Below are 18956 nucleotides of genomic sequence, written 5' to 3' on the forward strand. Positions count from 1 at the left end.
CATCCTAATGGGCAGTGGAACAAGAACTACATAACCTGCATTAGAACTATGTGCCTTATTAACACAGAAAGACAGGACAATCTCAAGTGTCACTGTTATTCTTCTCTGTTCCACAGAAAAACACCCTTAGCATTAAACTCCAGTTCATCTTACCTCATCATCTTTTGCTGCAAAGACCTTCAGAACCTGGTTGCCCATGTAGCAATGCCTCTGGATCTACAGATTCAAATGGCCAAGAGTTAGCTTCATCTAAAGAAAACATCAGCAATGCAACTGCACCTATGAAATTATGAAACTAACATATTACTCAAATGAGAAGCCACAAAATTTCATGACTGTGAATAGAAGTTAAAGCCTTGTATACGCTTTGTATCTCCATTTATCACTCAATATGGATATTCAGTCATATTCAACTTGACACTCTCATACCTTCATTATCATAGAATCATAGAATAGTTAGGGTTGGAAAGGACCTTAAGATCATCTAGTTCCAACCCCCCTGCCATGGGCAGGAACGCTTCCCACTAAACCATGGCACCCAAGTCTTTGTCCAACCTGGCCTTGAACACTGCCAGGGATGAAGCATTCACAGCCTCCCTGGGCAACCCATTCCAGTGCCTCACCACCCTAACAGGAAAGAATTTCTTCCTTATATCCAGTCTAAACTTCCCCTGTTTAAGTTTTAACCCACTATCCCTTGTTCTATCACTACAATCCCTGATGAAGATTCTCTCTCCAGCATCCCTATAGCCCCCCTTCAGATACTGGAAGGCTGCTATGAGGTTTCCACGCAGCCTTCCCTTCTCCAGGCTGAACAGCCCCAGCTTTCTCAGCCTGTATTCCTGCTCATCAACAAGCAGGAATAAAAAATTACGGCATCTGCAGCTGTTAGCAGTCTGAATAATACTGTAGTAATTCAGAAGTCAGTGTGGAAAACCAAAGTAGTTAATAAAAGGCTTAAACCTAGTAGACACCACATCTATGCTATAAGATTTTCCTAGCAAAGATATGTGAAAAAGGAGCTGAAAAAGTCACATCCCTAATTAATTAAGCTACTTCAACAGCAACATGAAGTATATGCGCCTGTGCTGGCAAAGCACTTCTGCTGGCAGAGTTTATGCTGTTCATGAGCATGGCTGAACCACACCACACACCCCCCAAAAATAAAAAACAATTTCATCAAGGGTTATTGCTGGAATAGCTGGAACCACAGAGGCTGGGAGACACCCAGAGAAACACTGTAACAGAAGAAAACGTGTCACCAAGACTGCATACTACTATGAACCCTGGGTAAAATTACATTTCTTTGTTACAGAAAAATCTCTTCAAATTACTGTCCCAACCTAACCTGGAGTTTCATTATTTAGCAAATTACCATAATGCTGTTGAAGTCAGAGCCAACTTGCATCCAAGAAGAACTGTTTAAAATATTACTGCACGATTTTTCAACTCAAATTATTCTACCTGCAATTATTCTTTGCTGTTTTCTCTTAAAAAACTCAGGAAATTTTATGTTCAGTATAGTATAAATAACCAGATGTGTGTGTCACTACACCTTTTTTGTGTACGGGAAAAAAAAAGGTCCCTTTGTAATATTTTCAAGTATTATTTCTTGATTTATATGGCATTACTTATAAATTAAAAATCAAAGTTTAAGCAGCCTCTGATCTTCTTTCCTGAGGGATGTGAATAACTCAGAAAAATAATATAAGGTGGTTCTAGTCCTTCTTTAATTATGTATTTGAAGCTGTTCCAGTTTCTCTAGTTAATAATAAATAATCTTTTCCCCAAAGTTTTTTAAAGAAACAATTTAATACAAAACATACATTTGAATAGTGTCAATATTATGATTCCAAACAATAAAATTCCAGAACATAAGGAAAGCATGGGTTTTGAAAATTCCAGTCATAGCTGAAAACTTCCTGATATCATTATCTAAACAGCGTAATTTTAATTCTGCAATCACACCTGAATAATTTTATTATACTGATGTCTACACAACTATTATTGGGCATAATTGCTCACACTACTAGTTACAGAAGCAGAGCACACTTTACTTAAGATGTAATTCCTATGTGTTATGAAAGCCACAAACCAGAGAAGCACATCATAAAAAATTATCAAAAGCAATAAATAATATATTTTGTGCACTGAGAAAATATAAGCCAATTTGTTAATTGAGGTATATTTATGTGAATCAAGAATAATCCTAGAATTAATTATATTCTACAATTAATTATTAATTATGTATTTGAAGGTATTAACACATTGTCTGACCAAGGGGGGGGGGTGGAAACCACGTAAAACAGCAGCTCACTTACAGGAGCATTATTTTTTTATCTGTTTTCCTCTTAGTTTCTTTAAAATAAAAGTCAGACTTCAGGTCAAAATAGGAGATCAGCCTCCAGCATAAGAAAATGCTGCACAAGGTGAAATACATCTTGTGGAATTAAATGAAGACAGTAAGACTCAGCTGTAGGCCAAGTTAATAATATGCTTTGGACCACCACACTGCAATAACGTAAGGGCATAACTAGCAACATGCAGGGGTCTCTGTGCCACCTGTACTGTAAAGTAAAAATATGTTTAGTAACATCCATTTGGGAGCAAGCTCCCACAGATACTACCTATTTTATTAGCATCTCTCCTTCCTGGTAAAGGTAACGATTCCTCAGCTTTCATCACCAGTACTATTTCGTTCGGACAGCGATACATTTCAAAGAACAGCAAGAGGGCTGAGAGCTTTCAGAACAGAAGGTGCAGTGCTGCCCTATGATTTTCTTTCTGTTTTGAGTGGCGAAGGGGACTGGATCAAGTGAACTCCAAGAGTAAAATTACAGTCACCCTGCGCAATATCCTGGAGAAGAAAGAGTGGGAGCAGCTTAACATTACTAGCAAATACTGGTGCTCACATCTCTGTACTTTCTCCTCGTATGTGCTGCTTCAAGAAGGGTTTTCTTAAGCCTTTGCCTAAGGCTTCCCTAATACTCAAGTCCTGGATTTTCTGCAGGAAAGCACCTTGTGCTGGATAGCTTTTATTAAGGTACTTGCACAATATAAGTTTCTTACATCTTCCAGCTAAAACGAATGGCAAAGTTAATATCACAAGTACAGGTTAAGTGCTTATAAACACCAAGCATCTTGCTGAAATACGGAGAGCTTTTGAACGACATTATCTTCATCTAAGTTCCATGAAGTCTTTGCTACATTTAGGTTTTATCATAGTAGAAACAAGAAGCAAGTCACAGTTTACAAACTAGTCCTCATGGAAATGAGAATAAACCCAGTCAGTTCTCAGGCTGTGACATTTCTTTAATGTTCAGAGAGAGACTTCTTCTGCTCTCATGGCTGGACAAAACCCAAAAAGGCTACTGCATGATCTGAACAGAAAAGAGACCACCTTCTGTTGCAGATCTGGCATCACTATTTAAGTTCATGAGATGAAATGAAACTACAATATCTCTTGTCTCCACAGAGATCTGAGTTCCGTGGTTCTTACTTTAATTGAGGGCCCAACAGCCACATTTATGAATGTCTGTCCTCACAAGACTACATACTGTTTACATGTACTGGAATGACAAAGACAAATCACTCCTATATACATGACTGCAGATGCCCCCCTCCTAACACTGGAATGCAGTACCACATCACAACTTCAGTGAATTCAAACTGAAATCCATTGTTCGAACAACCCAGGTAGTTGAATGGGAATAAGTTTAGTACTGTACCTGAGAGAATCTGCTGAATCCCAAAACAGAAAAGCATTTTGCTTCTGTTTTGTATTTCATTTGCTCTTCATCTTCCTTGGAAAAAGGAACTATATCACTCCCATAGCGAAACCCTGGAGAATAAGACAAGAGCATCCGGTAAGCATATGGCCCTACAACTCTAACACCAAAATTAGCTCTCTGAATATTTTAACAATCATGCATGCCCCACAGCTACACTCCACACACACTCATCAAATTACTTTCCCTGTTAACAAAAAAACCACACACCCATAGAAAGAAACATTTTGTACTCCATGAATAGCAGTTGCACTCCTTGTGCATTGTTTTATGTAATACAGCTACCCTCGTAGAGAGCAGAAAATAAGGAAACTGAACATCTTGCCCAATAAAGTTACACTTGCAGAACAGATTTAAGCAAATCGGAATAGATTTCAGCAAGTAGACGGCAACACTCCTTGCAAATGTAACAGAGAAAAAACCAAACATACCACAGAGCACAGACAGGAAACCAAAAGAGATCCAGAAAACAAAATGTGTTAACAGTGGAAGTGAGATACACCTTCATACACAAAGGTACAGGTTGTATGCAGAAGTGGTGTCTGTATGTATTTGTTTTACTTCCCATGCCTTACATTGCAGGGATACCTCCACAAAACAGGAAGTTGTTAGCTTCTCAGATCTATCATCTGTTCCAACTGCTTATTCCGCCATGTCAAGCTCCAATACCCTCCCTGTATGTAACATGATCACTTTATTTATACTATAACAGACTAAGGACAATATCCTCAAGTGCAAAGAAAGCAGAAGGAACAGAGGTAAATCCCTGGATGAAAAACTATATGCAGACAGATTTTTCCTGGAAACTGAAAAGCAAGCACACATGCAGAATGAATGGAATTTCAGTATGGGTGCTTCAAATGCAAAATACTGTCTAATTACAGTATTTTCAAAAAGTTCACTGATGGAGAAATCTTTGATCTCTTTGTTCACATTGAGCTGTTCATCACTTCTTACTAATATCCCACATGCACTCATCAACTTAGGCTGTCAGGACATCAGCAGAGAATGGTCACAAATGCTTCAAAATATACATAACATAAAAAGTGGATTTTTTAAATTTTATTATAAGTTTTGAAGTTATAAAACATAAACAGACTACTACTGCTTACCTATCATTTCTGCTTAAAAAAACAGCACAGTCATTGGGACATTTTTATCTGCTACTGCTACAAGACACCTTTGATTGCTACAATTGAAAGATGTTAAATGAAAAAAAATACAGTATCGATCTTCATTTTTAAATTTACTTTATCCATTTGAGAGCACTTTCTACACTGTTATCTCAATAGTTCTGCCCTTTATAGTTAATACACTTGCCCTTGTGCGGGATAAAAACAGCAGAAGAAAGAAAAAAATTAGTAATAAAATATATCCATACAAGCACAAAAAATGTAAATATATTTGCTTAACTCAGTCTTTTAAAACTAGAGCATTTCATACTCTTCTGGGGCCTTCAGTCTTGTATGGAATTAAATCTGCTCTGAAACAAGCTGAAGATTATAAAAGAAGTATTCTTCATAACTATACCTCGGATAGAACCTATTATAGAATTTAAGAAACAAAACTAATAGACTCTTGAACACTAAACCCTCCTTTAATCATAGAATCATAGAATAGTTAGGGTTCGAAAGGACCTTAAGATCATCTAGCTCCAACCCCCCTGCCACAGGCAAGGACATCTCCCGCTAAACCATGTCACCCAAGGCTCTGTCCAACCTGGCCTTGAACACTGACAGGGATGGAGCATGCACCAAATATTCTGGTTCTCAGAATTTCCCTTTTCTCCAGATCCCTCCACTAACTTTTCCCTTTCAATCCTGTTGTATGCTCACAATCTTACGTCCTCCTCTACTGCCACTGAGGACAGGGCAGGCAAGGAAGAGCAGGTATGAGAGGAAGGACTGGAAAAAGGGATGAGAAGTAAACCCAAAGCAATTTGTCTCTGAACACTACAGTAAGAAAACAAGTTGAAACATGCTGAAATTTTCATCTCTCAATTTACTTAATGCTGCTCAAGAAGCAACCTCCTCCATAAAACCTTTTAAAGGAAATATATAGAGAGCTGTCATCAAACTATGCTTGGTGGTTTTCCAAAGTGCATCCATGAAGGAAATAATGGTTTCATCTTCCCAATTTCAGAGTATCTAGAGCAGCTGGTTATCTAGAAAAGAAAGTGTTATGAAAGTATACATGTGATCAGTACAACTGAAGACTTGAAAACAGAATAGAGGTAGCAGCACTACTCAATACAGAACTGAGGTATGGTCCTCCAGAGAATATAGTTTAGGAAGCTGTAGTACCTTTCAAGTCCTACCTGGTGGTATTATTATTGTTATTCCTATTACTGGCAAAAGCATGAATTTTTAAAATATCTGAAGACAAAGTCTCACATAACACTGTCTTGGGTTCCATCAGCTTACAGAACTTACATTCTAAGATCACAGCTAGGCTTCAAAGTATAAAACTGAAAGATGTTTAGGTGATTTAAGAGTACAAGCCATTACCATGGTTTGTCTTCAGGGTGTACATAAAGAAGTCATACCTTGAATAGTATCATCTTTCTCAACCTCTGTCTCATCATCATCATTCAAACAGTAAACAGTCTCTCTCCGCACATCATCTTTTCTGAGGGTTTTAGCATCCACAGTTGTCCAAACTTTTTTCAGCTTCTCTTCTGTGACCTTTATATCAGAATTCAAAGAAAAGGAACATCTTTCAGACTGCTTACAAAAACATGCAAAAAATTCTGAGACCAAGTTTGCATTATTTTCCCAATAAGGGACTAATAATGACAGCCTCAAATACGCATCTCTGACTGCTGACACAGTGCTTTCAGCACAGACTGATCTGCTTGTGACCTAGCACCTGAACTGTACCATATTTGCCCTGATTACTCATTAAAGTAATGCGCTAAGTCATTTGTGAAAGTCTTTTAGTCACAGATAGCATGTAACTTGAGATGTATTTTACTTCCTCCACCTATATAAACACTTTTGACAAAAAAATTAGATACGTGTTAAAGATGCAAGAATATTCAAAGCTTATTCAGCTTGTTTGCCCATGCTTTGCATCAGGCTTACTACAATTCAGGATAAAAATACCATATATTACTGGAACCTCCCCAAAAGGCACGAGAAGATCCCAGTTGCATAACAGGACTGGAAGAGGAAAGAAGGAATAAATGTCTGCAATGAGTGAATGTTTCCCAACTGGGAAAGAAAAATATTTTTTTTTTAATCACTACTTTAGTAAAATCAATGGTGTATTTAGTGAATGAGAAGAAAAATGGAAAACTGCCCAGAAAACAGAAAAGACAGAACAGATTATATCCATAGATATCTCAAGTCTATTCCTAGCTCTGACCCAACTGCTGTATGACCTTTGGGCTAGTCACTCAGTTCATTGTTGCTCACTCTCCCAAGCTTAATTTACACACAAAATAAAGACCTTCAGGAGAGGACGCTTAGTGCATATTTGTACTGATCTGGCAAAATATCCCAATAAAAGTAAGTAAGCATAAATAGAAAGCTAGCAGCAGAGACATCTTTCAAGGATAGTATGCCTGTCTCTGAGAAATCAGATATATTTCAACTTCACAATACATCTTCCAGAAATGTTGTGACACTGGCCAGACTCTTTGTCTTGGGTTCAAATACAAACCAAGTAATCTCCATTTCACCAGACCCATCAACACTGCCCCACTATATAGTTACCCATTAATTATTCAATAACTGAAATTTTGCACATTTTCTGTGTTTAAATACACTTACTTCTTCCTGGCACTGTGTGAAGGACAGTGTAAACTGTAAGGGAAACAGACTATGCACAAGCTCTGCCAAAGAGTATAAAGCAAACAAGCTGAAAAAATACACCTTTTTTTCCAAGTCTGAAGTAACAACAGATGTGATCTGAAACAATAGCTGGTAAAACATTCAGGCCCACCATTTTACATACACATGTGCATAATTCCTCTTGTGCCTAGAGCTTAAGAATCATATATTAAGTCTTATTGAGCTGCAGACATATCACTTATGCCGAATGGAAAGCTTTACATTTGCAGCATTCTTAATTAGGTTCATCAACCTCAACACCATTAAGTGTCAGAGTGTAGATAGCAATTACTTCTATTTCTGTACATCGTGAATTTTAGTTCTTTAACGTGTGTACAATATGGTGAAGTTAGAGTTGCTGTGGGAACCACAGTTTCAGATGTACTGCCGTCTACGCACATAAAATCTCTGCCATAATTATTTCAGATGTTGTTTTATCTTTTATTTTCTTGGTTTTAAATAAAAAACTTGCAGCTGCACCTAACTTGCTGCCAAAATACACTAAAACATACAATTTTATGAACTTACTGATTTGTAGGCCACAATCCTTATAGACAAATTAGAACCAATAGTGAGCTGGCAGGGCCAAGCCATAGGTCTTCTTTCTATTTTCTTAAACATTGAAAGATGCTCCAGGCTTTCTCTAAATCAGGAAAACAGAAATGAACTCTGGTAAACCGTAATAAAATATTACAGACAATACACTCTTTTCAGGGAGATGCAGGAGTCCAATCGTTTTAACTTACGACTGCACAAAGCACTAGAAAATAAACTGTATGAATAATCTTGTCATTAACTATTGTCAGGAAAAGAGAACGAAAAAAAGAAGTGGTACAGCAGATTATTCACATTTCAAGCCTTTACCATGGTGTGACACTAGTGCTTAAAGACAGTATGAAACCACACAATCGCTTATTAAGTGTTTTACAATTATCTTTGCTCACCCAATTAGGGCATGTAGCTATTTGAAAAACCCAAATTAGAAAAAGCTCCCTAAATGGCAAAATGTTTTCTGCAGTGGACATGAAGAAATAAAGAATCCAGTTTCAATTAACAGGATTTTGTCTGTGTGGTAATTAACTTTTGACACTTTGTTTTTTATACAGTACTAACGAACTCATTATTTTCAGGGCATTCCGCTAGAGTGAAACAAGTTACTTTCAATGTTTCTAGCATAAGCAGCATATATACAAGTTTATAAAGACAAAAAAAAAGGAACTGTAATGATTTTATACTAAAAAGTGTTAACTTCATTGCACAACTTTAAGCAGTGGAGTCCAAAAATTAACTAATCTACTAACTAATTAACTTATATTACTGTGAAATCAAATAGGATTGCACCCCAGAACAGCTTCCAGCTAACATAAACCATACCAGCTATTTTGCTGTACAATTACAATGCAGAGAAAGCAATCCATTTTTCTTTTATTGCACGATGAAGCAAAGATAAAACGGTGCTGACCTGCTCTTTTGCACATGATGATAAAACCCAAGACCTACCTCTCTCTTCAGTAAAGCACCTGTCTGGCAGAAATTAGCATTAACACCTGAAAAATCAGTATAGAATTCTTGGTATTTTCATGTTTCTTAGGATGAGCTGACTTTTTTTTAATGTCTAACACAATTTAAGACAGAATTAACAGAGAAAATGCACTGGGATATTTATCATGAGATAATTACAGAATCATAGAACAGTTAGGGTTGGAAAGGACCTTAAGATCATCCAGTTCCAACACCCCTGCAATAGGGAGGGACACCTCACACTAAACCATGGCACCCAAGGCTCTGTCCAACCTGGCCTTGAACACCACCAGGGATGGAGCATTCACAACTTCCTTGGGCAACCCATTCCAGTGCCTCACCACCCTTACAGCAAAAAAAAAAAACCTTCCTCCTTATACTCAATCTAAACTTGCTCTGTTTAAGCTTGAACCCGTTACCCCTTGTCCTATTACTACAGCCCCTAATGAAGAGTCCATCCCCAGCATCCTGAGAGGCCCCCTTCAGATACTGGAAGGCTGCTATGAGGTCTCCACGCAGCCTTCTCTTCTCCAGGCTGAATAGCCCCAACTTTCTCAGCCTGTCTTCACACAGAAGGTGCTCCAGTCCCCTGATCATCCTTGTGGCCCTCCTCTGGACTTGTTCCAACAGTTCCATGTCCTTTTTATGTTGAGGACACCAGAACTGCACACAATACTCCCAAGTGAGGTCTCACAAGAGCAGAGTAGAGGGGCAGGATCACCTCCTTCAACCTGCTGGTCACACTCCTTTTGATGCAGCCCAGGATATGGTTGGCTTTCTGGGCTGCAAGCGCACACTGCTGGCTCATGTTCATTTTCTCATCAGCCAAAACCCCCAAGTCCTTCTCTGCAGGGCTGCTCTGAATCTCTTCTTTGCCCAACCTGTAGCTGTGCTTGGGATTGCTCTGACCCAGCTGTAGGACCTTGCACTTGGCATGGTTAAACTTCATGAGGTTGGCATCAGCCCACCTCACAAGCGTGTCAAGGTCCCTCTGGATGCCATTCCTTCCCTCCAGGGTATCAACCAAACCACACAGCTTAGTGTCATCGGCAAACTTGCTGAGGGTGCACTCAATCCCACTGTCCATGTCAGCGATGAAGATGTTGAACAAGACCGGTCCCAACACTGATCCCTGAGGGACACCACTCGTTACTGGTCTCCAGCTGGACATTGAGCCATTGACCACAACTCTGAGGCCATCCAGCCAGTTCTTTAGCCAACCAATGGTCCATCTATCAAATTGATGTCTCTCCAATTTAGAGGCAAGGATGTTGTGTGGGACAGTGCTTAACACTTTGCACAAGTCCACATCGTATTTTGCTTTTTCCTCATGGAAAGGAAGCAATAGAGACATCAATGCAGGATTTTTAAAAAGAATCTGTTACGACATCAGTAAAAGTATTCAACATACATTCAAGAACGTGTGTGAAAATCAAACACGTGTCAAATGCCTAAAAATGTCATTTAAGCTCAATTTATGAATTCTGCCCTTTTAATTCCTTACATTTACAGAAGAAAAATGCTCCATCTTATCAAAGATGTAGCCAATAAAACCCTACTAAATGCACATTTCAACTTGGACTTTAAAAAAAAAACTGCTCTCCAATCCCTTCCCCCAAAATCCAGAGGCAGCAGAAGTACCTCCTGTCCAGTCAGAATATCAAACCCTTTAAAAAAAAAAAATAAAAATTGCTCACTTACTTTCTTGGCATGACTAATTTATTTTCACAAGAGTTGAAATATTTTTACCAGCAGGAATAATTAATATAGGGAAACAGAGAGTGTACCCAAGTTGGTAAATTATCATGACAGATTTGAAAAGCTAACTTCTTAAACCTTGATAAATAACTTAAGTGCATCTAAAATCTCACATATTCTTAAACAACTAAAGCTTTAATCTATTAGCCATATGCCTATTTATCCAGAGATTTTGGATTTTCCCTTAAATCATGGCACAAAAACAGCTTACACAGTAGCATGGACCTGTGATTAAGAGATAAAGAAGGTGACAAGCCATGTAGTAGCTTCATGCGTATGGATTATCCTAATGGATAATGGGCCCAGAAAGATACTGCCTTTCCATGCAGCCTTTTAACAACTGACAAAGCCTGCTTTCTTCTGCAGACTGATTCCCATGTTGACTAATATGAAGTACATACACAGTGATACATTTTTCTTCACTAATCCACACTAATGCAAAATAACAGTTTAACTGGCTGCTAAGGTGCAAAGCAGATCAGTTGGGCAGGGTGAGGGAAAGAAACCCCACAAATAAAATTATGAATAATAACATGCAAACCTTCAGGTACAAACCTCATCTAAACATTACACTTGATAATCACATTACAGTTAAGGTTTACTAAGATTCCTGAAAAACACATTATCTAAAAGATGGCACTCCATAATTGTAGAACAGAATTACTAAGACAGTAACAGCAGACTTCTATAAAGCACACAGATGCATTTTGCTTTTTTCCTGAGACAACACCTCCATGGAGAAGTGTTGGATATATCATTAACTACAGTTTTTCAGACACAAACATATATTTGCATTCTTTCACTGGGAAAACATGAAGTGAAAAACCATCTTTCAATTCCTGCATTTAGGAATGCCTCTAAAAAATTATACTGTTTGGCACAACAGCACAGTAGTCTCTGATTAAAGACCAGGGAACTAGATGATCTTAAGGTCCTTTCCAACCCTAATCATTTTATGATTCAACAAACAACATTACAAAGGACATGAAACTGTTGGAACAAGTCCAGAGGAGGGCCACAAGGATGATCAGCAGAGGAGCACCTACCGTATGAAGATAGGCTGAGAAAGTTGGGGCTGTTCAGCCTGGAGAAGAGAAGGCTGCATAGAGACCTCATAGCAGCCTTCCAGTATCTGAAGGGGGCCTCTCAGGATGCTGGGGATGGACTCTTCATTAGGGGCTGTAGTGATAGGACAAGGGGTAATGGGTTCAAACTTAAACAGGGCAAGTTTAGGCTGGATATAAGGAAGAAATTCTTCCCTGTTAGGGTGGTGAGGCACTGGAATAGGTTGCCCAGGGAAGTTGTGAATGCTCCATCCCTGGTGGTGTTCAAGGCCAGGTTGGACAGAGCCTTGGAAGGCATGGTTTAGTGGGAGGTGTCCCTGCCCATGGCAGGGGTGCGGGAGCTAGGTGATCTTAAGGTCCTTTCCAGCCCTAACTATTCTACGATTACTCAAAACATTAGTGGGAGTTCAATAAACTAGTGAGCTAAAAGAACAAAGGCTACCATTAAATGCAAATGTTCTTTCCAAAACATGCTTTTGCAATCTCATTTATAGAAACATTCTCTCCAAAATCCACCAAAATTTATCCAAATTTCACAGATGGAAGAAAATGTATTTCTTTTTCTTTAAATACAGAGATAGAAAATACATATTTTTACTGAAATCTTTTCTGCCTATTATGAAGCCACAGAAAAAGCTGTTTGAAAAGTACTGTGCATACAATAAGTTATAAAATCCACTGACTTCAGTGAAACTGGATTTGAAGTGACTGATTATTTAAGTAATTTCATCCTTTGGGGAAGAAATCAGAACGTAAATTTAAAGTATGATAAAGAGGATTAGCCAAGTTTACCTGAAAGTATAAATTTCTTCCAGCCCTCCTTCTTCGTCCAAATTATGCATCAGTTTCCTCACCACGTCAACGCCTTCCTTCTGTTGCTCAGTTAAACCCTTTCTTGGAAAAGGGTTTCTGTGAATATGAGAATGTACACTGGCACTTGTACCTCCACCTCCATCATCAACATCCACTGGAAATGGCAGACTAAGAATGCAAGCAAAAGCAGCTAATTTTGACTTTCTTCTTAATTAAAATAAACCAAAACAAAAATTATATCAACAGTTTCTATCTAGCTGCTGTCAGATGTATAAAGAGCCACATGGCTTGTGAAACACATTAAGTAGTATTTCAAGTCTACTTGGCATTGGTAACATCTTCACCAGGGTGCTGCACCAGTTCTGGGCATCAAACAACAATAAAGATGTCCACATATGGGAAGAGAGATTAGAAAACAGCTATGAAAACAGACTGAACAAAATAAAGCCCATAGAGAAGGGAGTCAGAGGGCAAGACAGTCTTAAATATAAGCCTGCTGTTGCAGAGGGGAAGGGAACAATCAGCCTTACATACTAAGCTTGCACTCAAATTGCATCATGGAGTAAGGCAGATATTCCAAAAACTGATACAGACATTTCAAACCATAATCTCTAAAACCAACTCTCTGAGAAGATAGGAAAGTCTCCATCATTGGAAATACTTATTAGACAAACACCACTCAGCAATGACATACACACAAATGACCCTGTCTGAAGTAGAGGATTGCTCTAGATGACTTGTTAAAATCCACTCCAGGCTTGTGATTCGGTAATGGCTCCAAATGCCAGCAAACAGGACTTTCTCTGCAGTGGAGCTGCTAGTTATTTCTGGAATATATGTTACTCTTTGAGATTTCAACAGCTTACACACTAGGTGAATTTCTGACTGAAGATGACACTCTTCCCTGCATTTAAGAATCAGATTTAAAAAATTTTGCCAGGGGTTATAGATAAAATGATTCTGCTGCTCTTCAAAATAACACAGAGCTAACAAAGTGTAATAATCACAGAAAAGAGAAGAATAAGATCCTCTACTCTGTGCTCCTGACAATGCCTGTAGATTTTTTAAATAATCTTTCATCTAATCCAATTTTGAATGAACCACATGACACCTTTTACCACATTTCCACAAAGTAAAAGAAATTTGGCTTTGTATTATGCTTTCAAGAAAGCAGCCTACATATCTCTACCATACTTTCTCCTCATTAGTCCTCACTAAACTTATCTGTGAAGCAACATATAATAATCAGTTAACAATATGCACAACAGTGTCACATATAGCAGAATTAAGATCAAACTTCAACAAAGTGTTTGGTACCTTTTTAGGAAGCAGCATCCACTGACAAATAGGGAAACTGTATTTTAAAGCTGTTAGGAGACCAAAAAGCTTCAAACCTCTGATACACAAAAGTAAGATTACTTTCATCATACAGTGCTTAGAGATTCATGTGATGAGAATGGTATAATACCAAAAGCTATACAGTGTTCAGCATGCACTTGGCAACAGGGAGGAAGACCAACTATCTGCCACAAGTTACAATCTAATCAGTAAACACGGTATAAGAGATACAAGCATGGGTGATAACAAAAGGACAAGCTTTAGCAAAACATATTTTTAAACCACTGTTCTGAGTATTTTACATTTGTACATGTATTTCTCAAAGCGTGGCTGGGAGACAGGGTATAAATTTGCAGCTATTACTATAACAGCAAAACTTCTCTGATGCTTCTATTAGCCATAGGGCTTTTCCTTTGCTGCATTACAGGCAAAAAAATGTAAAGATGTGTCAGAAATTTCACAGAATAAAACTGCACAGTTAACTTATGGTGTTAGCTAGTGCTAGTCTGCAGGGCAAACGACAGGTGTGGAGACAAGGTAGCTGCACGATGTACTCAGATTCATGGTGTTGTCGCCACTGCCTCCAGCATCAACAAGAGCTCAATAAGCTAGAAGGCCATGTCAAGGCATGCTGCAAGCATACCTTCTTTTACTGTGCAGAGAGAACCTGAGAGTAGTCTGACTGTTTTACACTCATCCTCTCCCAAGCAAAAGCAAAAAAGAACTTTTTGGTGAAGGATCAGCCCATGATTTTTAGTCACTTTTTCCTATCTAACCCCTCTGTTATCTTGCAAATGGTGGGTCTGCAAATGATTTTAATGAATTCATCAAAGTCTTAACATTGCTCCTTACAGAATGCTGGACCTAAAGTAAATATTAAAATGGAGAGAAGTAAAACTGTGGCTTTAACTTAGAATCATAGAATGGTTAGGGTTGGAAAGGACCTTAAGATCATCTAGTTCCAACCCCCCTGCCATGGGCAGGGAAAACTTCCTCCTGTGAAACTGTTTTTTATTAGCAGCAAACATTAATGTTCACACAAAGTCTTGTTTTTAAATAAACTCCTACTAGAAGGCTTATAGCTTCCTATGTTACCATCATGTGCAACATCTAATGCAGATCTCAGCACCATCACTGATTCTTCAGATCAATGCCTATACCTATACAGCTAAGGGATTCCTGTCATAACACTTAAGATATCGCTTCCATTTTCCAAGTCCATCACTGTGATTATAACTCTTCAGACTTGCTTTTCTACTGACACCAGAATCAGGCTATAAACATCTGCAACACTACCTCTTTATTTCTTCCCAGTAACAACCTTATCTAAAAGGATGTAGGCTGCCGCTGTGACAAAACTACTGTTTCCAAGTTTCTGTTACTATTTCTGGCTCATTGTTTCCCACTTCTCTGCTTTTATAGCAATTTTGTCACCCATTTTTGACTTTGGCTCTAACTGAACAAGTAGCCAACATCTTACCATGTATTTGCACATCACTTAACAGAAGGGACTTGGTTCATAACTGGAATTCATGGCATATGTAATTGATAGAAGTACTTAATCATGTTATATACTGGTACACCTTTATAGAAACAACACACCAACAGATCATCAGCTTCTTCAAGATCATTATTAAGAAGGAATAAACGTTTCCCTTAAAAAAGAAACAAAAGGCATAGTGTGTAACAGTCACTTCCATACTTACAAAAACTGAAGTGAAATTCCTGTTTTCTTCAAATTAGCAATGATAATTTCCAGCTGATCCTCACTGACAGTACTACAAAGGTCTGTAAACAGTTCAATATGTCTCTTCTCATATTTCTTTCCTCTTGAAATACAAAAAGAACATTTACATATATAGGAAATACAATCTATAAGGCCTTTTTCTAATTTTTTGCTACAAACAAACCTACTTGGTAGAAGTTGTCCTGTCACTGGTGGTTATACTAACAGTAAGTTTTTACTTTGTATGATTCCACCTACTCACTCCTATCTTCTAAAATTGAAGTCTCTAGCCCTGTGACTGGGTAAGTCACTAACTACATCTAAATGAATGGAATTCTGCCAATTTTCACCAATGATGACAAAATACTAATAAAATGTTAGGTGCTTTATTCATTATACTGGATATTTCATTTGCAGCTGTGCATCCTTATGAAAATGGAAAATGTATTTTTAAATTACTGTTGTTGTTGGGGGTTCCATTTTAGTAAGCTAATTTAGTAAATTCACTGGATAAGGTGGACTATAAAGCCTACTTAACATGTTAAGAAGTAGTAACAGTAAGCATCAGAAAGTTCTGCCAGCTACAGAACAGAATTCAGCTAAACTGATACAGTTTTTCTGGATATTTAAGCATAAGGGTGATTTTCTCAAATTTTTACCTGATATTTCTTCAGCTGACATTAAACCCCATATCAAAGGGCTTGATGCATACAAGCAACTTACCCACAGAATAACAAAAGCAGTTGGTTGCTCCATAGGCATTCAAGGTTATACTGTTACAAATACAGTGATTTAACTCACAACTCAGTTTCAGCCATTAAATTGATACAGCTTTCCATGCCGATTAGATTTTATTCATAAAAATACAAACTGCATCACTAAGTCTAGTCTTCGGCATTCACAACTGGATCATACAATATCTTAACAGCATGTTCAATCTCTGTTTTGAGAGGAAATAAGAGTATCTTCCTTTCCCTTGACCATCAGTTCACCAAGCATTAGAAATAGTATATTGCCAGTTTAAGCACATTCGCTGACAACTTTGTAACGCCTGTGCCAACGTTTTCTTTCAGCTTAAAACAGTGGTTTTTCCTACTGCACATTTATCTCCCAAGCCTGCATATTTACAAAAAGCCAGCTTATCTCCAAGAATCTTTAATTTGCTAGGCTGAACAAACCTTCCTAGTTCTGCTCTTTTTCTCTTCTTTGTAAGATATGCCATCACCATGATAAATTTGGTAGCCCTTTTCTATGCACTTTAAACATATGAATTAATGTTTTTTGAAAACAGATCACACAAAATGTGACATAAAGTGAAGTCTTTTTGACTTAGTATTAATATTCTCTGTATTAATCTACTGCAAAACTCCTATTGGCATCAAACAGCTCTCAAGAGAAGCTACATGGCTGCTGCAGATTCTTCAGGGACAGACTCCTGTAGAGTGTGGTTCGGTTTTAATGTGTTTTGGTTTAGTTTGTTTGTTTTGAAAGCATTTTTCATATTTATACAATACTGGAAATATAATACTGACAAGAAATCAGATCAGCTCCAAAGTGCAAGGTCAGAATTCTGTAAAAGGCTTTGGGTGACGTACTCACATTGTCTGCTTCTGAAGCAAGTCCATGCACACAATAATTGCATCCAGAACTAAGCAAATTTAAGAAAAATCTCATTTAGAACATGTATCATGCACAGAAGCGTTCTTCCTATGAAACAATCTTTTGTTTCCACCCCCTCCCAAACACTGACAAACATGCATTTTAGTTAACAAGCAAACAATCTTTTGAGACAAGGACTCTCCAAGTATTTACTGTGCAAGTTCCTGTATAACTTGCCGGTTTTGTGATCTTGTCTCTTCCCTATTTATCTGATGGAACTGTAAAAAGGCTGCTTCAGGGCCCAGTGAGGAGGCTCAAGTACAACAAAAGAGCAATCAAATCTCCACAAAATTACTTTGAATCCACAAGCAAAATTTATTTGTACTTTCAATACATGATACTGTTTTCTCATGCAAGTTTTCCTTCAAAACATCTGCATCTGGCAACCTCTTTATGGTTCTTTTTTCATCACAATTTCCATTGAAGAATCTATTTTTATCACTGAGCACAAACCTGCCCACCCATTGAAGAAGGAACATGACTACTTCTAAGATACAGCTGACTGGCTGTGCACTTCTCTGAAACAGCTCTGACAGTCTGTATAGAGCTCAGAACAATTATTTGATGGACAGAATGAGGAAAGACAACACATGGAAGTTTAACAGCACATAAATGAAACACACTAAGGGACACTAAATAGGTTGTCTTCTTTTAAAACTGTTCACCTTATGCAACTAACAAAAGAATATATTCAAATATGAACAACATTCAAACCAGCAATGTTAGAAATACTTTATATAGAAATCCATCTAATAAACTTCTACTCTGCTTTGTATGGCTTCTAGTACTTCTGATGACATATTTCATAAACAATATTTTTATTTGATGAATAAGCATAAACCAAGTTCTGCAACACTGTTTTTAAAAACAGATGCCTTATTTGAGGCAAAAAAAAATATTATTGCTATTTTCATTCTTCTTAATTAGCAGAACATTTCATGAAAGCAATGACCCTCTAAGGCCAAGAATCCATTCTGCTAGCCTAAAGAAATGTCAAAAAGCAGCTAATCTGCTTTTGAACAAACTTACACCCACAAATTAGCTGGATATTATAGTAGCTAAAATTTTATAGCCAAATCTGAGCCTATTTCACAACACTAACTTCCTTTCTCCTATGCAGCTGAATCAAGAAGTGCTGTACAAACAAAGGATACAGTCTGCTTGTTCAGAGCCTGGTTTAATCATATCTTGAATGTCTTCCAGCAAATCAAAATCTGGCAGCATTAGCGATCTATGCACAGTAATGTGTTGGTATTGATCTCTACTGGCAAGGTCATTCTTAGTACCATTAGTGCCAAACAAAACTACAGCGACCTCATCTTTACTCTCAGCAAAAACCTGGAAACACAGAAAATAAAAAATAGGTATAAAAACACAGGTAGATTCATACACAACTACGTTACGCAGACTCCAGCAAGTGGAACTAATTTTGACACAATGTCAAGTGCAGTGAATT

The 18956-nt window shown here is 37.8% G+C and overlaps 1 protein-coding gene across 4 annotated transcripts in view; it reads right to left on the reverse strand.

Annotated features, from left to right (window-relative positions):
• XRCC5 (X-ray repair cross complementing 5) overlaps nucleotides 1-18956 on the reverse strand; it is a 53826-nt gene that overhangs the window by 31183 nt on the left and 3687 nt on the right. For 2 of the 4 annotated variants that reach the window (XM_061459354.1, XM_061459592.1), the window contains exons 3-10: nucleotides 18655-18838; nucleotides 17441-17489; nucleotides 15822-15944; nucleotides 12757-12945; nucleotides 8150-8264; nucleotides 6334-6472; nucleotides 3729-3841; nucleotides 154-216 (exon numbers count right to left, since the gene is read on the reverse strand). In XM_061459354.1, coding sequence (XP_061315338.1) covers nucleotides 154-216; nucleotides 3729-3841; nucleotides 6334-6472; nucleotides 8150-8264; nucleotides 12757-12945; nucleotides 15822-15944; nucleotides 17441-17489; nucleotides 18655-18838 — 975 coding nt within the window. The remainder of the gene's footprint in view (nucleotides 1-153; nucleotides 217-3728; nucleotides 3842-6333; nucleotides 6473-8149; nucleotides 8265-12756; nucleotides 12946-15821; nucleotides 15945-17440; nucleotides 17490-18654; nucleotides 18839-18956) is intronic. The other 2 variants (XM_061459448.1, XM_061459535.1) reach the window with 2 other exon arrangements.

The sequence above is a fragment of the Pezoporus flaviventris genome, unplaced genomic scaffold (genome assembly GCF_033815535.1).
Source record: "Pezoporus flaviventris isolate CSIRO_AGI_PZ_B2104156 unplaced genomic scaffold, CSIRO_AGI_Pfla_v1 ptg000001l, whole genome shotgun sequence".
Lineage (NCBI taxonomy): Eukaryota > Metazoa > Chordata > Aves > Psittaciformes > Psittacidae > Pezoporus > Pezoporus flaviventris.